The sequence below is a fragment of the Tetrao urogallus genome, assembly GCF_951394365.1.
Source record: "Tetrao urogallus genome assembly, chromosome: 6".
Classification (NCBI taxonomy): domain Eukaryota; kingdom Metazoa; phylum Chordata; class Aves; order Galliformes; family Phasianidae; genus Tetrao; species Tetrao urogallus.
The window spans coordinates 57,908,462-57,930,498 of NC_136819.1; the positions used below are offsets into that span (position 1 = coordinate 57,908,462).

At 43.7% G+C, this 22,037-nt stretch overlaps 1 protein-coding gene across 2 annotated transcripts in view; it reads right to left on the bottom strand.

Moving 5' to 3' along the window:
• SOS2 (SOS Ras/Rho guanine nucleotide exchange factor 2) overlaps positions 1-22,037 on the bottom strand; it is a gene marked incomplete at both ends in the record, with an annotated part of 48,566 nt that overhangs the window by 960 nt on the left and 25,569 nt on the right. For both annotated transcript variants that reach the window (XM_079536712.1, XM_079536711.1), the window contains 14 exons: positions 487-596; positions 1,671-1,712; positions 2,158-2,419; positions 4,116-4,232; positions 5,650-5,822; positions 6,332-6,449; positions 7,240-7,402; positions 8,121-8,240; positions 9,156-9,375; positions 9,864-9,967; positions 12,650-12,772; positions 13,471-13,552; positions 16,553-17,208; positions 17,555-17,682. In XM_079536712.1, the coding sequence (XP_079392838.1) occupies positions 487-596; positions 1,671-1,712; positions 2,158-2,419; positions 4,116-4,232; positions 5,650-5,822; positions 6,332-6,449; positions 7,240-7,402; positions 8,121-8,240; positions 9,156-9,375; positions 9,864-9,967; positions 12,650-12,772; positions 13,471-13,552; positions 16,553-17,208; positions 17,555-17,682 (2,418 nt within the window). The remainder of the gene's footprint in view (positions 1-486; positions 597-1,670; positions 1,713-2,157; positions 2,420-4,115; positions 4,233-5,649; positions 5,823-6,331; positions 6,450-7,239; positions 7,403-8,120; positions 8,241-9,155; positions 9,376-9,863; positions 9,968-12,649; positions 12,773-13,470; positions 13,553-16,552; positions 17,209-17,554; positions 17,683-22,037) is intronic.

Here is a 22,037-nt window from a genome sequence, read left to right on the forward strand (position 1 = left end):
TGGCTTTAGACTACAAGAGGAGAAATTTGGGTTAGGTGTTATGGGGAAAGTCTTCAGCCAGAGGGCTGTGAGGCCCTGGCACTGCAACAGAGCTGTGGGTGCCCCATCCCTGAGATGCTTGAAGCTGTGGATGGGCTCTGGGCAGCCTGAGCTGGGGGGCTGTGAGGGGGCAGTTCAGGGTCCCTTCCCATCCAGCTCTGCTGTGATTCTCTGAGTATGATTTTCTGAAAGGGATGGAATTTTCTTGATGTCTGCTATTGGTGCTGTTAAATATGTGATAACGGCCCAGCCATATCTTGGATCTGATTACAACTGGCATGTTCCTGAAGCAGCTAGCTGCATTTGAACACCAGGAACTTGAAACTTCAAAAAGAATAACTGGAGCACTGCTTTTGAAAGGTGCCAAACGTCTAAAAGACCAACAGAGTCTTGCCTGACGAGATGTTCAGTGCTTTGTCGTCAAAGCTACTCAATACAGGACAATACCTTGGCATTAGAAACATCCTGATCCATCTTTTTTCGAGGAGGAAGCGGAGGAGGGTTTTGAGGCTCATCACTTAGCTTAGGAAAGCTACCCCATGAGCTGAAGAAAGTCTCTGGAGAGAGAAAAGCTGGTATTTCAGTGCTTGTGTAACAGGAACGTACTCAAGAATATTAAACCAGCCCAGATGCAACTCAAACAAGCAGATCTTTGTGCTCAGCAGCAACATGAACCATTAACTCAAGTAGCATGAAACTCTCACTTGGTTCTTTAATCAGATACACTGCTCACAAAGTGGTCTCCCATTTCTGATATCAAAGATAAGCACCTGCAGTTAACAGTTAATGCTAAAAGATACAAAAATGAAGAGAATGAAATCAACGCTTGGTCAACTTTCTCTGCAATGTGTTCCTCGTTGCAGAATGTGCCTGTTTATCACCCTTGCAGAGCTGGTCACATGGCTAAGTCACACTTTGCAGTGGAAGGTTTGTTCCCTTTGGCTCTATGGGTACACATTCAGATTTGGAAGCTTAGAGGCTTTGTTCAGAGTTCCTAAAGCAGGAGAGTGTAAATAAACAGATGCTAACTCTCACAGCATTTTAGGATCTTTCCAATCCTTCTTCTGAGGAAAAAATCCTCAAAGTTAAAAAACAGAAACCATCCCCCAACCTGCCTGTGAGTTTCATCACTCCTTTGCTTTTTGTCTCAGAAGTGCACAGAATTCTGTACCAACACGTTAGGACACCGTGCCCAGTTTGAACACTTGTTATGAAAAAGTATCTATGTCTGTGCAATAAGGGAGTAAGGAGAAGCTCAAACACAGATGAGTACAGGCTTTCTCTTCAGTCCTTAGCAGCAGAGCAATTGTTTTCACTGAGTGGCAATGCTAAACTATCAGGCTGCTTCATTTTTACCACTATGCAGTAACCATCAAGGACACTCAAAAGAAAAGCAATGCCAACTAGAGGCCTGGGGAAAATAAACAGATCAGACAGATCTTCGACTTCACAGACTGCTTCACTGGATGGCTGGTCGAAAGCCTGTACAAAACCCTTTCAGAACTCTATTTAATGGACACAATCCGTATCTTCACCCCAGATTTCTGAGACTGATTAATTACTACCCAGCTCTCCTGAAGCAGGAAAAGCAGAGTTAAACAAAATGTTTTAAATGGAGTTACAGCACTTACTTGACTGAGGCAAACTGACGGGAGCGAAGATGCTGTTGCTACCTGTTAATGAGAAATGGATTACAGACTTTCCAGACAACAGCTGCAGACAGCACATAAAGCATGCTTGCAATGACCTCAAAGATAACCAGATTCTCCAAGTTTTATCTACTGCTAACGCTAATTAAGTTTTCAATGAAAAACATTCCTGAAGCAAAGACTTTAAGCGCCAAGTCTCTCTGTGCAGATGCTGCACTGATGCAGTCCCTGCATGCAGTGCCACACGGGGACATTTCCCAAAACAGATTGCCTCAGCTCTGGTAGGCTAAAGGACCAGAAATATCACTTGTTAATTAATTGCTTACAGCAGGCATTTCCAAGCTGCAGGACGTGCGACACCAATGCAAGAACTTCAGAGCTCACGACCACATTTTGCTATAATACACCAATACATTTTGGAACCCCGCAGCACAGCAACAACAATTATTAGAATCTATTGCACATTTACCATAAGAACTGTTGAGATCAATGTCTAAAAATACGCTGAACTCAGACGAAGCAGACACTGGGGGAGTGGAAGGTGTGTTGGGAGAGGTTGGTGCAGACACTGCTGACTCGTGCTCCGCCTCAGTGATTCGACTGAAACTTATCTTACTCGGCTCCTTTTCAAGTGGCAGTGGGTGACTTCTCAAGGTGCCAGAGGTGGAGCCGTGCCTGCCAGCATTGGGCCTTATCCCAGGAGACTTCAGTGGGTACGTTGTTTTCCTAGGCTGGAGAAAAGAAAGCTGGTTAGAACTGCTGGCTTTTCAGGTTGTAACACTGCCAAAGTCCCCATGAGCAATTCTAAAAGGCACTCATCACATACAGCTCAAACAGCCTTTGTACAGCTGTCTCCAGGTACCGACTGTCATTACCTATATAAGAGGAGTTTACTGAAAAGGTATGGATGGAGCTGAAAAAAATTCTTTTTTTCCCAGCTTATTACATCTTTTCACATCTGGGAAGAATGAGAATTCAAGTTTTACACGCTCATCAATCAGGACAAAACGCAGGGAAGAGAGTCAGTCTTGGGAGGGTCATGTCAAGCATCTCAGCAACTTGCAAGAGAGCTTCAAAGAACAGCCCCATGGACGTGCTGTCAGCTTACAGCACAGCTGTATGCTGTGACACATGCTGTATGGGCACTCAGCTGAGTCAGCCTGACATTCTTACACACGTGGCTGGTGTGAGTGAACCCAGCTCATGAGACTCAGGTGTAACACAAAGCTGATCCTCTGAAGATGAACCACGTTCCCACCCTATGGTGGTACATACAGCTCCACTCCCGTTTGATGGTCAGAGGGCTGGAGCAGCTCTGCTGTGAGGAAAGGTTGAGGGAACTGGGCTTGTTAGCTTGGAGAAGAAAAGGCTGTGAGGAGACCACATTGTGGCCTTCAGTGCTTGAAGGGAGCGGATAAACAGGAGGGGAACGGCTGTGTGTGAGGGTGGGTGGTGATGGGACAAGGGGAATGGTTTTAAAGTGAGACAGGGGAGGTTTGGGTTGGATGTGAGGAGGAAGTTTTTCAGCCAGAGGGTGGTGAGGCACTGGCACAGGTTGCCCAAGGAGGCTGTGGATGCCCCATCCCTGCAGGCATTCAAGGCCAGGCTGGATGTGGCTCTGGGCAGCCTGGGCTGCTGGTTGGCGACCTGCACACAGCAGGGGTTGGAGCTGGATGAGCACTGTGCTCCTGTGCAGGATTACTGCACCCAGAACTGGGCCTCCCTGAAATTCCCATAACAACGTCTGGTTTGGAAAACACGAACTGTAAAGAATTCATGGTCAGATAAGTGAGGCAGCAGCACGGATACCTACTTTAAGGAGAAAAAAAAAAGCCACGAGAAACAAGAAAAAGAGAAATTACTGTAGGCAGCATTTTTGCAACAGTAATTTCTGTGGTTTCTTGCCATATTTACACAATATCATTTTAGTCACTCCCCTAGCAGGAGATTGCTATAGTGATTGATAGTGCTCTCAACAATGACAGAAGACTCCAGCAACTCAAGTGTACAATGTGTAAAAATCAAGGCAAATGAAAAACAGCAACTGAGTTTTAACTAAAGAAAAAAAAATATATATAAAACCAACAAACAACTGAAATTAATGTTTTATGAGGTTACTGAGAAATGTTATTGTGCATTCCATCACATGACTGGAAGGTAAGATACTCAGGTGTAAAGTGGTATCATTAGATTGGGGGAAAAAGAAACGTTTGCTCTGAGATAAGCTGAAAGCAGCATCTTTTAGTAACAAGAAACACCCAGATTTAGAAGAACACTCAAGTTTTGCTGGAGATCCACCTCATTATCCACCACAGAATTCCAGAAGGAACTGATATGGCTTATATCAGTATTTACGGGTTATAAAAGCTCTCTTTTCTCACAGAGCCTGGTGAATTTCAGCTATGCAACGTACAGCACAAGACTTACAAATCTAGGAGGTTGCTTGCAGTTTCGAGGTTCAATTTCTAACGACTTGTTGAACAGATAATCTGTAAACTCTTTTTCAGGTATCTTCCCCATAGGATTGAGATTTTCAAAGAATTTCTAAACGAAACAAGCATCAATAATATTTTCTTTAAAATAAACACAGAGAGGATTTGAATGAAATACAAATCTAGCTCTTCACTACACAACTCCTGGTAAGCGCCCCAGTGCGAATGAAGGCCCTGATTTCAACAAGCAGGCAATGGAATTGTAAAATGAAGGTTTTTGTAAACTGTTTGCCAATATCTTGTTACTAGTTGACCATGTCCAGCAGAGCACTGCTGCAGCATACGCTGCGTGCTTCCCTTCACTTAACAGCACAGATCTGGGAAGGAGCAGAACGCAGATCACACGGCACTGAAAGCCACGGGATGTTTTTAAGGGGTATTTCAGATGTCATCAGTTAATTCCAAAGGCCAGGAAGGCACAAAGGACAAAAGCAGAAAGTCAGAGGCAGAGCACAGCACCGAGGGCACAGTGCAGCACCCAGCCCCCTGCACCTGATGCAGCCGAGTCCCTGGGAGTGAGGGGCACCTCTGGCACAAATGCTGCCATCCCTCAGGTGTAATTTGCTTCTTGATTTAAGAATGCTGGCATCTCCAAAATCCTTCCCAGAAATGTCTACAATGATTCAACACAGGATGCAAGTAGCTTTTTAAACAACAGTATTATTGCCCGTGTAATTCTTCAGGCAAAGTAACCAAGCTTTTTGTTGCTTCCTGACTGATGCTGTTCACAAACCAAGAGAGCTACCCACAGGATTGTTTACTGGAAAGGTTACCATTAGCTGTGCACTCAGCAAGAACTGCTGGTACATAAAGCTGTTCTTTTAAATCATTATTACCTCTATAGACAAACACCTGCCTTCTTGTTCCATCGTCTTCCCTTAAATTCCTTCAAATACCCAGGATACATGAGGTCTCTGTCTCATAAGTAATCTCTCCAGCATCCTTCCTCGTTTCCGCAGGCAGTGCTGGCTGACTCTGGTACACCCCTGCATTGACTAGCTTCCCTCACTGAATGAGGCTGCTCATTCACGTCTCTGCCATTCCACAGGTCAGCAGGCTCTGCTCAGCAGCTTCACTGCAGAACCCCTGAAGGACTCAGTGCCCCAGGCACATACACAGCATTATAGATTAGAGGGAAGCAATTTTTCTTCTGCTGCTTAGTCACTGTATCTCATGCACTGCTTTATTGCTCAGAAATCTCACCACTACCGGGCTGCAGAACAAGGAGATGAACAAGACCCAGAACATGGAACCCAAACAAGCAGACCCCATAGCTCTGGTTGGGCTTCTGCTGTGGTACTTCTGCCACGTGCTGCTTCCAACCAGCCACCATTCCCTCCCTCCCTCCCCCGATGGTCACTGCTGACCCAAGATCAGGTCTGGTGCCAGAAGAGCAGCTGACCATTTTCTGTTGTGCACATTCCTTTCCTTCTCTTATTCCCCAAACAAAATGTTTAAGTTTTGATTACCCGAATTTCTGGCTCTATCCGTAAACAGTAAGGCTGGTTTTGATACTGCTGAATTTCTCCTGTAATTTCAGCCACTTTTCTCCTCTTACTGAAATTAATTAATTCTTTCCCTTGTCTCTTAAGGAAGTCAGGATTCCCTTCTTCTGTCTTCAAAATATTTGTTAGGTATATTCCTGAGAAAAGGAGAGACGGTTTTGAAAGTTCATTTGCATTCAAACAGCTGATTTCATTCTTTACAACGAATGAAAGATTAAAAAAATAGAACCTGAGCATAAGCAGATCATTCCCTTTAACACTCCAACAGTTTATTAGCTGTCAGGAATGAATTAAGTTTGCCTTTTACATAGGAACAAGGTATTATTTAAATAGGATGCTTTTCCTGAATTCAGGATCTCGTGTTATGGAGATGAAACATTCAGGTCACATCACCAATGCAGAAGCAGTACTAAAATGAAGTAACAGCCATACCAACAGCACCAGTAATCTGTATCACTAAATTAACTTCTACACAAAGGCACTAAGCCTAAGAATATTACAGATCTATCAAGTCAAACTAGGATTTGGCTGTATTAAAGGGGTTTTAGAGCAGAACACAACCTTTAACTTGGAGAAAAGCTAACACATCTGTATCAAGCCCAGTTTAAGGCAGGCAGTACATTGAGCCTGTTCTGGTGTTACTTACCAAAGAAAGGCACGCAGGGTGGATTGATTGACTTGAGTTTAGCTAGGTATTTTTTGAAGTGATCTTGACTTAGTTCTACTGCCTCATCCAAAACTCTCTTTTTCCTTTCCTGTAGTGCCTTAGTTGTCAAAGAGAAAAAACAAAGCAGCTATGCGGTCAGGAAAGAACCAAAGTCATGATGTAGCTCTCTTAACAAAACTTATTCAGAAGCATAACCCCAGTCCTTTAATGCAATAAAAACCAAACATTTGATTTTGAATTGAATTTACAGGCTCTGTGTGGCCTTTCAAATAGTTACGAAACTCAAAGCATCGCATTAATGCTTCTTTTTCTATTTTAGTCAATGGAAGCTTTGCTGCCAAATCCAGGGCACTCCTTTTTCTTGTCAAGTGCAATAAGGAGTCACTGCCAGCGCAGCAGTCTCTTTCTGCTGTTCATATAAACCATCCAGCAATCATTTCTTTCTGCCTCTGACAATCAGAGTTGTCTTAGACTCTCATCCAAGAGAAGTATTTGAGATAACTGCAAGCTGAGTTACAGATTCCTTCTCCCTGCCCTTCTATCCTTGCACAGGCACCAGGTGCTGCAGTTCAAGTGCTCCAGGTCAGGGTTCTCAGCCTTGGGATCCTCCTCTTTCAGACTCATAAAACAGCAGCCTGAAGCATCAGCTTTGTTTCAGACAAGTTAATAAACAATCAAGGCCACGGTGCTTCCCCTTTTTGAGCTCAGCACAAGACGACAGCTGCTGAAAAGCTCCATTTCCCCTTACAAATCCTTTGAGACATCCAGCCCATCTCATACTTCTCATAGCTCTTAGTCTTGTAACTTACTGTCTTCTAAGAAAGCAACAGTGATTTGGATTTCACTTAGGAAGTCTGTCTGGTGCACTCCTGGATCCCAGAACTTACCTCGAATGTGTGATCCAGCCTGTACACCGACACGGAGTTCATTGCACTGACTATCTCCAAAACACCATTGAAATTGTTCAGATCTTGAAACACTTGCAGGATTTCTATAATCCTGCTCAGCACAGCCACTCGCTCTTCAAAGTTCTCAGTTTCCACTATGCACCTAAATCGAAAGAAGTCGCTTGAGAAACACCAATAAATACAGCCTGACATTCTGCTAGCTACTTCACTGAAGAATTCCATGTCAGAACTCTGTAGTACATCCAGCAGGCACATTTTGGCACACTCTCAAGGATCTCAAGCACTAATTTATGTAATCACATCTTGTATATGCTCAGGTTGAAACGCCAAGAAAGACTTTGGCTCATACCATAAAAATAGAGCAAAACTCAAGCAAGATCCAGGGTAAATAGGGTGACTCACTCAACCTGCAGAATCTACAATGGTGTATTAAATTCACAAGGTTAGGTGTGCACTACTGTGCACTCCTACTGTGACATGGCCACGTCCTAAGAAGGATCTGATGTGAGGAGGGAGAAAGAGAAGGTGAAGCAACAGACACAACAGTGCTCTCAGCAGGGATGTACAGAAGTGGTGCTGAGTCCAGCACTGCCCTCAGTGCTTTCTGATGTACTGTAAGAAATACAGACAGGGCACGTGTTGACTAAGCAGACATTACTGGAGAAATATCATCTGCTGCAGGGAGCAGTGAGTCTCTGGGACTGACATGGCACGTACTCCTGAACCAAAACCCAAATCTACTGTGGTACTCTGCTGCCATCTCAAGATTCGAGGCAGCACAGTTCACATCAGAAAAGAAAGTTTCTCAATTTCAGATGGAGTTCACGCCACCACACTGACATCATCACCTCTGTACTTACTTTTCAAACCACAGAGTAAGGTTTGTAGTATGGCGGATCATTTTCAATAGGTTTGGGGAGTTAATTTCCTTATCTTCTTTAGTCCAAACGCTACCGACGAGTTCAGAAGGCTGCACTGCCCTGTTATGATAAAGGAGTGCTCAAATACAAGCAGTAATGTACATTCTGTGTTAGCATTGCAAGATTATTTCTTCTCTTAATCAGAAATTGGTATTATTTCCCAAATATGATTCCATAACAGTTATTTTAAGGAACTTCTCAATGAGGACGTCTGGGAAGAAGAAAATCCATTCCTATCATAACTGAGATTGGCATTTTTGAATAAGCATTTCTACCTAAGAAAAGTACTACAGATTAAGTTTCATCTCCTGGAAGCAGAAGGAAGCACCCTAAAGACAGTTACAATATTTTTTAAATAGGAAGCTACAGGACTTTGCAGAGTGGGGAAAAGTGGCCCATTTCAATAGGAAATCTGCTGTCACTGAAACGTTAAGGGAGCTTCACCTTTGAGTTCTGTAAGACCACAAAGAACTTCTATCCTGCAAAGCTGAGTTCTCTCATCAAGGCTTTATTTATTATAGTAACAGCAAAGCAAGGAAACAGCAGAGCGTGGCACCAGACTAAAAGACTCTTAGATCAGAGGAGGCTGCTGTAGCAGTGCTGCAGCTGTATGGCAACAGCTGTGCCTTTGCTATGCAACTGCAAAGAAAAGGGGAAGATGCAATCAGGTGTTATCTTTTGACAATGCAAAAAGTGTTTCTTATTCATGTACCAAAGTTCACTTCTGGCAAGGAGGCAGCAAGTTCACATTATCTACTCCCGATCCTTCAGCTTCTTCATTTACTGTACTGAGTTACGCTGTCAGAAGTCTGGTATAGAAATACAGAATGTATTTTTTCTTGTGCGTATTTTGGCAGCAAACAGAAAACCTCCTTCCATAAACTCTGTAAGTGAGGGGGGTGCATTTCGGACCGATTCTAAGCATTTTCAGGGGGTGAAACATGCTGACAGAGACGTGCACTCAGCCAGCCCCACCTGTACAGGTCAGACTCGAGCAGCGTCAGCTGCCGAGCGATTTCGATGGGATGCAGAGTCATGAGGTCCAGCATCTCACTGTGCCCCACACGCCAGATGTGCCACTCGATGGGGGGAGGTGGACTCTCAAAGGTGATGTTGTGACTGATCCCATTTGCCTGTGCTTTCTTTCTCCTGATGATTTTAGCAATCGATTCCACCCACTTCTTCATGGATTTTCCTACAGCACAGAAACCACGAGAAACATTTTCAGTACCATCTTAATTGACTTCTGGTACTTTAATGAAACTCACTAATAAATGCACTCAAAATACTGCATTTCTACAGGCAGATTAGTTAGGTTTGTAGGTGCCCAGTTGTGTATAAATGCACATACTGACACTTCTAGAGAAATTAACCAACAGAGAAGGAACTCTCAACAAATATGGGATGGAGAGAAGGAAGTTGACAGTCAGGCAAGGATGAACCTTACTGTCCAGAAGTAAACACAGTGAGGTTAAACAACACAACAGGGCTTGAAATACTTTTCAGTAGCCATTTAGAATCCAAACCAAAGACTGCTCGTGTAAAGGAAAGTCACATTAACAGTTCAATTAAAGACACTAAAATTACTAGCAGGTGTACAGATATTTTCATGCCTAAAATCCAAGAGGAGTAGACCAGCAGGTTGTATCAAAATGTGGAAGAGAGGACAAGCAATTCACACACCTCTTACACTTGAAATAAACGTCTCCAATCTCTCCAGTAACTCCAGATCTCTTTCAAAATCATAAAAATGGTGTTCCACCCAGTGACGAAAAACATTTAATATTCTGGGGAAGGAGAGAGAAAGAAATATTATGGTTTTAAGGACTCGAAGCTCATTCCATGCAAACATGAAACAAAAGGACTGTAAAAAAGCTGAGTTACAGATTCATGCAACCATAAACTATCAAAACTCATAGGGACACTAAAAAACCCAATTTGGATCAACTGTTTCATTAGAAACGAATTTCATTCCTACACATAATTTCATCTTTTAAGTTGTTGCAAGCATGCTGCTCTACTGCTGGAAATTCATGACAGCTGCTACCATCAGAGGAGTTACAATTTGAAACCAGCTCCCAGTATCAGCACTGCAGGATCTTGTTCCATCAGTCTTGGAGCTGTCATGGTAGAAATCCTGAAAAAGCAGGACAAGCTGCCTGGTTCTGCTGACTGCACTTCCAGCTCAGTGCCTCCTCTCTCTGGTGACCTCACACGTATTTAATCTGGTCAATGCCATTAACATTTCCATGCCTGTGCACTGCACAGCATGGCTGCAGCATTACCCACAAGAGGTGGAATAAGCACTCAAGATAGGGAAGGAATGATCATCTTCATGTCCTCCACTGCCTTCCCACATCTCAGACTGCTCTGAAGTAGAGGTCAATGCTATTAACAAAACTGGTATTTACAAAGTGTATATCAAACTAACAGCTCAAATTCAGACACTTCTTTGGAACTGTAAGAGAACTAAGAGTTCCAAGCTACTGTAAGATCTCCTCAATTCAAAGATTAACTATGAACCACAGAAGTGTGAGTGTTAATTAGCCACCTTAAAGCACATCTTTCATCAGGCAGGCAGTAATAAGGACACTGCTCACCAACCACAGCAGCAATTAGACAGCAAAGCATAGCTGTCACAACAATGGGTATCCTAATCTCTCAAATGAGGAAAGAGACCAGAAACCTAACATCCTGGATATGTCAAAATTAGGCACAGGTTTAAAGAGCTTAAACATCATACGTAAGGCGAAAGCAGTGGATTGATTTTGGAAATGAATAGCAAGGAACATAGTTACGAGCTGCCTCAAGCCTTTCTATAGGTTCCATTTCACTGCTTATCACTGCTCCTGTTCAGCTATGGCATTCAGCAGTGCTGTAGGAAGATCACAGAACGGCCTGGGTTGGAAGGGACCTCAAGAATCACGAAGCTCCAACCCCCCTGTGCCATGCAGGGCCACCAACCTCCACATTTCACAGCAGCCCAGGCTGCCCAGGGCCCCATCCAACCTGGCCTTCAACACCTCCAGGGATGGACGGGGCATCACAGCCTCTCTGGGCAGCTGTTCCAGCACCTCACCACTCTCACAGCACACAACTTCCCCCTCACATCCAACCTCCATCTGCCCTCCCTCAGCTTCAAACCATTTCCCCTTGTCCTGCTGTAAGATGTATTTGTAACAAGGAAAGGAGCACTGAGGAGATCCCCAGCTAACCTCAAGCTTAGCTAGCAGAGGTTATGAAAATGGCATCAAAAGCAGCATAACTATATTTAAACTCTTCCTCCAGTTAGGTTACAAAACGCCATTCAGTGCAGGTTTCTTGGGAGGGGCTCTATAGGCACTTACATGGATGTCTGCAGAAACAGCAAACAGAAAATAGCAAGGAAAAATACGTGCTGAGAGGGAGCATGTGAAGACCTTCCAGGAACTGATAGCTCTGGAGACTAGTGGCCTTGCTGAACCCACAGAGACAGATAAACTCAGAACACCAAGAACCTGCCAAATCTGTACAAGGACAAGAGCACACACAACTATCAAGGTTACACTGGGATTGTATTACTTGGGTCACTTCCAAGACGGTGCTGACTCTCATCAACAAGAACTACAGGATTACATACATACATGCTTGGGTGTTTTGTTTGGAATATTTGTACACAGGTATGTGATGAAAAAAAGCACTAAGTGACTTTCTAAACACCTATACTGTAGGAACTGGCATGTCATAACCCTCCACTTAAGTGTAAATTGCTCCAAGCAGGTTAACTATGACTGTGCAAGGAGGGAAAAGATGAGGGCACCGGGCCTCTGGTTATCTGCCATTCATAATAACAGCTTGATGCCGCTAATAACAGTGTAATGAATAAAAGCTGTTCTAGCAAATACTTGTTGTGATCTGTGTCTCCTCCTGACTCTTTCCTATCAGGGGAACAACTGGCCTCATTCATGCTAGAAGTGCTTAATTGTTGCCCAAGTTAGCTTGGTCAGCAAGACCTTGAAGATTCACTGCAGCCTGTTGCAAAGCACGGCGCAGACAAGAGTCTCCCTTTGTGCAAATCCATCAATAGGGCTGGGAAAGGGAGTAAAATACCAGAGGACTGAAAACACGGAGACAGAAACTATCTTCACAGGGCCTATTAACAAGGAATCTGTTCAGAACGCCGTCAGAATCACTTTCAGTTGTACATCTCTCACCCACTGTTGCTTTATACAGCAGCCATACAGCGTTCCTGTGGGTGGCAGAGATCACAGCTGTGAGCAGCAGAGAACCAAGCAGAGTTGCAACAACAACAACAGAAGCCAGTATGACTAATCAGAACATGGTTTGGGCTATTAGTCTGGTCACAGACAATGATAAGTCCCTACTTGACAGCACAGCAGTCTCCTAAGGAGATTACTGTCTCCAGGAATGCAATATAATCACCAAACTCAAATCTGGATTTAACAGAACAAATTTAAAAGCAAATAAACCTGAGTTGCACTGGCTGGACGTATTCCTTGCGAAATCGCTTCAGGTCTGCGCTGATGGGCTGCTCCCCTTTCTCGATTGCCAGCCTGTCTGCTTCAGTAGGCTCAGGCTCTGGGATTTCAAACCTATGAATACAAGCACCAGAAAACCGATGGTAATTAAGATAAAACACAAACCCTTTATGTAGGACACGAAGAGCAATTTTATTTAAAGAAATTCAATGCAGCGAAACTCAAGCACTCACTCATCCAGTATCCAGTCCGCCTGGAATTCCCTCCTCCCCAGCTATGCTGTGCTAACACACCCTGCCCTCACCCTGATAATTTGCTGGTTTTCTGGTCATCACAAGACGTCTAGACTAGGATAGAAGGTTTTTAACTACCTGCTAGCTTGATTAAGCGAAGATTAGAAGAAAGCTGCAGAGCAGCTTTATCACAGTGCATTAACATGCTGTTTACAGTAAGAGTCTGTGCCTTTCAAACAAACTGACTAGAACATTTCAGTTCTTATTTGCATTGAGACACACTCAAATATGCTCTTATGATTAAGTGAAGCAGTTCAAAACATAACCAGCTGGCAGCCGAGGCACACTGATTGCTCGAACTGGTAAGGCATTCAGGTATTAATTTAACAAAATGGAAAAGAAAAAGCTTGCATTAAAAGAGATCAATGCCCATTTTTGAAGTTATTTTTGATGACCTTCACTGTTTTTCCTGTTTGCCAAATGTACGACACACAGCACCAAGAACCCGAGCAGAAAAGGAGATGGTAAAGGAACCCAAAGCCCTTCTGTGCATCTTCAGAAAGGACGATTGCTGCTTACCTTTCAATCAGTAAACTCAGCAGTTCCTGGGGCTTGCAAAAGGAACGGTATGTGGTAAGGAAAGTACGTACAAAATTGGGATCTGTAAAGACAGAATACAGAAATACAGCAAGTTGAGCACTGTGGTGTAGAAAACACCAGAACTGATACTGCTGAAAGTTCAGCTCTTTGCTTGAGCCTTGCTGAACAATTCAATGGCATGTGCTATGCTCCCTCAAACACTGCGTGCTCAACCTTGGCACACAGAATGCCTTACACTCACTGAATAGGAAACTATTCAGTGACTTCATAAAGACAAAGAAAACATGGTCCAACTACCTACTATCTGCACATCAAAAACACATCTATCACCCCAACAAAACATCTGTCTTACCTGCTCTTTAAATAATCTCCCCAGCAGGGACTGCACACCTCGCCCAGCCACGCCACAGCAGCATACAGGCAACCTTTGCAGGGCAGTCAGCAGTGAAATCATTACAAGAAGCACAGACCTTACAAAGCAAATACTTGCACCAATTCCAGACGCTGCACCTCCAGGAGCCACCACACCTCCTTCCTGCTGCTCCTCTCTGCTACGCAGGACTGTTACCACCAGACGTGCCTGTCCACAAGGCACTGCAACTCTCAGCCAAGTGTCAACCTACCTTTCCAGGCATTTTAGCTGAGCCCAGCATGTGTTTCAGTTGGCACGCTGATGCCTTAGAAGCATGCATCAATTACAGTCCTGTTTATCAAAGGCATTAGGTGCACTCTGCATCACATCTGAAGTACAGTTTCTGCCCTGTCACCTGCACCAGCACTCCCATCAGCTCACCCCTCTGCAATAAGGAATGCAAGTCCAACGGGCATCTGCTACAAAGCTCTGTCAAACCAACTAACCAGCAGAGAGCTGAGGAAAGCACCCAGTCCTCTGCAGACCACTGCACCAGGGTGCTGCAAACAAAACGTTGCTCCTTCACTCCCCAGCTGAAGGCCACCTACCGGCCTGGGCAAAAGATCACAGCCCCTATAAACAGAGAATCTGAACTCGTCCCCAAAGTACCAACCTGGACACTGAGGAAGGTGGCACAGTACACAAACATTGGGTAACAAAAGACTAAGGACACATCTGCCATAAGAAACAGAAATCTAATTAAATAATCAATTGCAAATGCTCCCACCGATTTCAATAACGTCCCTTTAATTTCTTTCGATTCCACTCTTGTAGAATCCCCCAAGACTGTGAACAAGCAAGCTGATCAACAAACCACTTCGCTACAAATACTGAAGGGTCATTACCCACTCCTAATCCTCCCATCCACACACAGTCACCCATGGCAGATGCACAGCAGCAACTGAAGGCTGAAATGAAGGAAAACCAGGCCCGGAGAAGCGCATGGGCAGATGCTCCCTCAGAAATGTTTGCAGTTGTTCAGCCTTCCCTTTTTCTTGCTGGTCTGTAAACAGTCTTGAACCTGTCAGCATTTAGTGCAGGCAGCTCACAGCAGCAATCAACATGCAGTCAACTAATTTCTCCAAGAGACACACAAAAGACAAAGCAGGATGCTTCTAGGCAGGCTTCATTCCCCGCAAAGTACTGTTCAATGCTTTTAAGGGATCCTATACAAACCAGAAGTAATGGTGCTTCATTCCGTGATAATGCTGCTGAGTTTGCACCCTAGTGCTGCCCTGGCCTGTTCTGCTTCTACATCACATCACTCTTGGGTATTATTTATGACACTTTTAGAAGAAAATCCTCCTCTTACAACGGCACAGGCTCTCTCTGCTCAGCAAGCCTTTCCAAAAGGTGACTGCTGCTCTGCCTTCAGAGCTGTGCAGGTGCCCTCCCATTATTTTTTAGATTTTTTTTTAAAGTAACATTTTCAGTACAATGGAAAATACAAGCAGTGTGTTTCTAATAGCAGCTCAAGGGTCACATGCAGGAGATTAACAACTGCATCTGCTGCTCTGCATCTGTTACGTCCCACAGCAGCTCAGTACCAACTGGGGAGCTGTTAGGACAGAGGTCGTTGTGCACATGAAGAGCCTCTGTGCTGGGACAAACCTGCTCCCACCAAACCTGAAACTAACACAAACATACAATAAACTGAACAGCTACAAGTGTATTTTGACCTAAACACAAAGATAAAGCACCGCCACGATCTGCTAGGAGTCCCTCCCTGTGATGTTATTGAAATGTCCTTGTAGAAGGAGGGTTTGTTAGCCTTGGCTCCAAACACTGCTTGGAGAAAAGCACATGGGAACCCAAGAGACAATGCTTTCACCAAGGATTCCCAAGGCCAAAGCAGCAAGAATTCGTGCTATAAAAACTTGCAAAGTTATGCTATCAAACTAATGCTCCAATACACTCTGAAAAAGACACATGCCACAGAAACCCAGCACATTTTAGATGTGGAGGACTTGGAATTCACAGGCAGCACAGCTATGGGTTACCTGCATGACCCCTAGTTGGATCAACACTGAATTTCAGTGTTCCCCTTTCTTCTTGAAGATACACAGCTCAAAGCAATCCAGCTTTAGTTGTTACACAGTGTGTGTGTTTTTAAAGACTCGTACAGAAGATCTATCAAATATTTCCAGCAGTGTAAGCACATTCAATACCTACAAGCCTGATTTCTGTGGCTTTGATATTGTGTTTCACAGAAAAGTCTGAAGAACTGACTGTGATTTGCATCCTTTCCTACTGAGGGGCTTCAGAAAGCAGCAGGCTGAAGTATAACAAATGACCTCCAATGTTTCTCCTCCTCCACACAGCCTGCAACAGCCCAGCTGCTTTAACCATGAGGGTCTTGGGAAATGAATAAGCAAAGGTTTAACAGAAAGCATCAGCAGCTCCTAGTAGCCCATTGCGGGGAGGGAAAGGGTCTTGCAGGCCCCAAGGCTTTTTTAAAGCTTTGCAGACGAGGCCGCTTGGTTTAATAACAGATATTGGTTACTTCTGCAAATCTCACATTACATTTAACCAAATGTAGCAAAAAAAAAAAAAAAAAGAAAAAAATAGCAAACAATAGATGAAAGGACCAATTTCATCACCCATACGTGCACCATCTTCAAAACCACATGTATCAAATGTACAGGGTACCTGCATACATATGGTACGTTAGCCTCTCGATTAATTTCACAACCGTTCCTCCTTTGATGATGGGAATTCCGTTCCTGCTTTGCAAGTTGTCCTCAAAAACAATGTTATCCTCAGAATCTTCTACGACAAAGCGGTACACGCTTGGGCTGGGCAACCTCAGTGGCTGCTCATTTTCCTCCTGCAGCAACACTGAGTCGAGCATCCTATCCAGAGTACTCCGATACTGGAGGGAAATCAGAGCAGCCATCCAATTACTCTTCTCTTCAGCAGACTTGGCAGCAAAGAGTATGCTGTTTTCATCTTTAGACACCAGTTCAAAAGCATGTTTATATTCAGATGTGTCATCTTTATCAATGATCTGTATTTTTCTCATGATTATCTTTTCCTTCAGTCTGTACTCCGCGTTGCTGTAACCGGGGAGCCGTGACTGGCCATGGTTAGTTTTACAGCTGATCATTAAGCCATCAAAGAGAAAGATGTGTCGTTCGTGTTTAGCTCCTATTTTTGTCAAGGTGCCTTCCATTATGAATTCATTGCAGCACTGCCCAATATCTTTGCCTTCCCAGCCATCAATATTCTTCTGGATTTCGTTCATTTTCTTGATGGCCAAGTGCTTGCTTCTTATTTGCCGGTTATAGAAGCGACAGACTGGCTCCCTTGAACGGATAAAAGAAAGTCACAATGGGCACATTCCATCCCAACAGACTGAAAACCAACTATGTTAGCTATATTAATGTCCTTATTTCTTCCCCCTGAATGCCCTAACCAAGTTTACTGTTCCAAATAAGCCACGTGTACTGCTTTGGCTAGTGAAAGAATAAGATACTGACGTGACCCATCGAAGCTTTTGGGCTGCTACTCCATTTACAATGGAAACGGTCACAAAGACATCTCTTGAAAAGGAAACACACACTAACTAGAGAAAAACAACAACGCCTTCCACATAATTTCTTTCTTTCTCTGCCAATATTGCAAAACCAGCACAGGTTTGTGCCTTATTACCCAGGCCGACGTCTTGGGGAGTGTTTGCTGTAGATGCGCTCCATGCTGCACTGGAGATTCAGAAGAGCAGTAATGGCTTGCTTTAAGCACTCCCGATCCTCCTCATCTTCACTGCATTCCTGCAGTTGCTGCAACAGAAAAAACGTTTTTCTTTCAGATTTGTCTAAAGGACAGAAGGGTAGGAAGACTGACAAACATTCTTACAGTGTTTTTCACAGTGCTCAGTGAAATCAACAGCTTCCAGTTGACAAAAGAGTTGTGCCTAGCAGCACCCCTAGAACTAGCAATGCACATACCCAAAAAATACATCAGATACTGAAGAGTGATCTGTACAAAAGCAGAGAGAGGTTGGGAGTGTAGGAAGACAACTCAGAACAGAGAACTGATGCTAACAGTCAGAGATGTCGTTTCTCTATCTCTTCACTAACGTTGTGTTCCACAGCTGATAACAGTTTTGTTCTATAGCTTGGAGTTTGGAAGCAGTCCAGGATTAAATGTTGTTTTATGTAACTACATGTGATACTTCAACGAGTCAATTAACCTTGACATTTCAGAGCACATTTAAAGGACAGAAAGACAAACATTCACCTTTTTCTTCTTACTGTTCTAAATTCAGCCATCTTCAGTATATTAACCTGCATCAACTTCGCATGACAAACTCTCCCATCCTAAATAAAGTCTGAAATTTGAGACGTGCTACTAATAGCAAATGTAAATGGTGGGAATCAGCACAAAGGCTAAATCTGCCTCTGCCACTGGTTGAAACGTCTTGAATATGAAACGTATGGAGATATGAAAGCTAGTTACTTTTGACAGCAGCATGCTTTGAGAAAGGCCTTTTCAGAGAATTCCTCTTTTTGGTTAAGGTCATCACTCCTAAAGCACGACTGATACAAGTAAGATTTTTGTTTGTAACCCCTTTGGTGTTCAAGATAATATAAATGTCTTCAAGAAAATTCAGGCAAACAGAATTGCTGGGCAATATCAGGACAATATGCCACACGATTTCGGATGAACCCTGTTTTACCTCCATACTTTAAGAGAAATCTTACTTACAATCACTCAGCATGGCAGAAGCCTTCTTTTCCTTTCCCCACTACGTTCCCTCAGCAAGGATATGTAGCGTCCTCTAAAAGTAATTGAGAGAACAGGATTTGACCAGACTGGTCCACTCTCCTCTTGTAACTGAAATGACTATAATTTTTCTTTTGCACATGCCCAAATTCATCTTGCATATTAGAAAAAATGAAGTTTTCACAAAAATCTCCAGGAAGTTTATGAGCTGAGGAACAGTACAGGGAAGGGAAAAATAAGATGCCTATCCCTGTGGAAACCCTCCCTTTCGTTTGTATGAGGCACAGAAATGCAAAGAACATTCAAATGACTTGAAGAGAGCAAAATCCTAAATGTGGGAAAAGCTACTTGCTCTAATACTCAGCCTCCTCACCTATCCTGAGCACAATTTCTTGCACACCCTTTCCAAACTACGAGCTTTGCCAGTTAGCAGGCATCAAATAGCATACTTTGCTTTTTGCTGGTGCTGGTATTGAAAACAAAGCCTCCACTTGTCCAGTAACCCACTCCAGTTCCAGAGTTAATGCCCAGATCCCTGGCCATCAGGCAGATTACCTCAAGTGTGTCTCTTTCTCTGTAATCACTCCCTCAACATCTGCTTTTCCAAATGCCTGCTTTTAATCAAGCATCTTTTTGTCTAAACAGCAGATGCAAAAGCATAACATGGTTGCTAGACAGAGAAAATAGATAAATATTTAGGAAAAGGGAGAAAAGGGTCCCTCTTACATCAGATATAGTTAGGAATATAATCAGAATATATGCACATTTAAGATACTAGTGATGATAAATTGAGAGTATTAACTTCTCACTTTATTATACAGAAAACTGTCAGAAAACAGAAAAGCAGCATTCATTAGAGAAAGGATGCTGTGGTGATGCTGTAGCACACTGGAAAGGGTTTCTCTGTCTGTATCAGTGATGAGGTAGCAGTGGAAAAGATCAAAAGGCAGAATTGCACAGACTTTGTGTTGCTTGACGACAGTGTAACAAGTCACACGCATGAATGGGGGCCATCTTGTGCCTGAGAGTCACATGAGAAGGCAGAATGTATTCTGTAGGCAATAGAGGAAAGCCTTGGACATAACCACAGATGTGAACTGCTCACTTCCAGGATTTTAAAGACTTCCTTATCTTGCACTTGCACCTTGCTCAGGACCTGGACAGACTGCACAACCCCTGGAGTTCTTCCCACTGCATTCAGTAATATTCCCTGGAACTCTGCTATTGACAGCATTTATGAAAACATCACTGGAGCTTGAAAGACCAGTGAAGCAATGAATGTCCCCCTGCACTGCTACCATTAAGGTTCTTGTCTTCACAAGTGTTCAGCAGAGTGCTCTGAAGCACAGAACACTCAGACAATCAATTACAGAGGTCAGTCAGAACGGATTTGTTGTCTGCTTGCAAGATCCAACAGGTTTTGATCACTACCAGTCATGTTTCAAGATGATTCTTCAGTGTGACTCCCTTCAGCCTTTCCCGTAAATCACCTGTTGCAAAACAGCCCATGGTGAGGTTTGTCTTCTGTTGAACAAGCAATCAGCATCAGTAAAGATGCAGCAGCAGGGCCTGCCCTCTGACTCAAGGCGCTCAAGGCCATTTCCTGGTGTCCTCTCTACAGCTGCTAAGAGCAGACACAGCAAGCAAACTTCTGCCTCCTGCTTCAAGAAAGAGGACCCTACAACGTGTATAAAACGGCTGCACGTACAGGCTTGAGCACCAAAAAGCAAAGTGCTGCACCTTGAAGGAACTCTCAAGCTTTTCACGTTTTCATTTCATAGAATCATTGAGGTTGGAAAAGACCCACTAAGATCATCAAATCCAACCACTGCCCACCTCCACCATGCCCACTACACAGCATCCCTAACTGCCACATCTCCACGTTCCTCAAAATCCTCCAGGCTCCCCGGGCAGCTCATTCCAATGCCTTCTCTCTGCTTTCACCCATTTTAGTTTTGCTATTTTGCAAAAGAGCAAACAGCAGACTGGCATTTCTGTAAATCACATCTCAATTCAGTGTTTTTGGGGGAGTGTACCAGATTTTTTAGAAGCTTTCTTCAGGAGCAACAGCCTCATACTTAGCTTTTCTCTACTGAAGCCAAGAAATTATGACATTTCAACACTCTGTTCCTTTTCCACTTCTATTTTTACCAGTTCTCTTTCAACCAAGGCTCCTACAGCCAAACACAATGGTAACAGAGCAGCAGTTACCAGTGCTTTATAAACATCATATATCCCAAAAACACTCTGCTTTTTAAAAAACCACTGCTGCAGATTGAGGACATCTTAAACATTTTAAACCTAAACAGAAGTGACGGCAAGAAAAGATTTCCATCATTTTCACTGTTAGAATTCCCTAATTAAAACAAAACAAACCAACACTGTTTAGTTCTCTCTCACAGAGAATCCTGTTGTATGCCAAAGATAAAAACAGCTAAAAGAGGCAACACTGCTTTTTGTACTATCTGCCAGACTGCATTCTTTGAAGCTAGGAGGCAATACTAAGAACATGCACACAGGAGCTGATCCCATCAATAGTAACAGGAGTTATGAGCATCCCAGGAGATGGAGAACTCTTATAACAATGAGAACCTAAGACAGGCTATGAAAAACGAACCACCTTCTCTGCACAATGGTCTAAAACACGAGTAGTAAGCAGGAAAGAAAATCCTGCAAGTTTGTACACTAAGAATTTCATAGAATCATCACAGAATCACAGCATGGCCTGGGTTGCACAGGAGCACAGTGCTCATCCAGCTCCAACCCCCTGCTGTGTGCAGGTCGCCAACCAGCAGCCCAGGCTGCCCAGAGCCACATCCAGCCTGGCCTTGAATGCCTGCAGGGATGGGGCATCCACAGCCTCCTTGGGCAACCTGTGCCTCACCACCCTCTGGCTCCAAAACTTCCTCCTCATATCCAACCCAAACCTCCCCTGTCTCACTTTAAAACCATTCCCCTTGTCCTGTCACCACCCACCCTCACAAACAGCCTTAAATTTGAGAATTGCAGAGCACAAAACAACCACTCATCAGGATGTGTGTGTTATTGTTCCCCTACAAAGCAGACAGACACTGTGCAGCTTGTAAAAATCAGGCTAACGGTCACGTTCTCCCAGGGCTGGGCCTTATGGCTTCACTCTGATTTCATACTGATGTGCCCTAATTGCCAGCTTTAAGAAACAACGGACCATCAATTAGCCTGACCTCCAATACAATAACAACACAGATCACTAAACTGTGTTGTTTCAGTATGAAAGAACAACATTTTAAGAAGCTCAGAGACTTGCCATACACAACAGACCTTTATGGAAAGGGAAGCTGCACTACTTTGAAAGGGAGATGTAAATTGCAGAGCTCTCAGTGCTCACAGACCCGTGCTGCTCTCACTGCCTGCAGTTTGTACTTTCAAA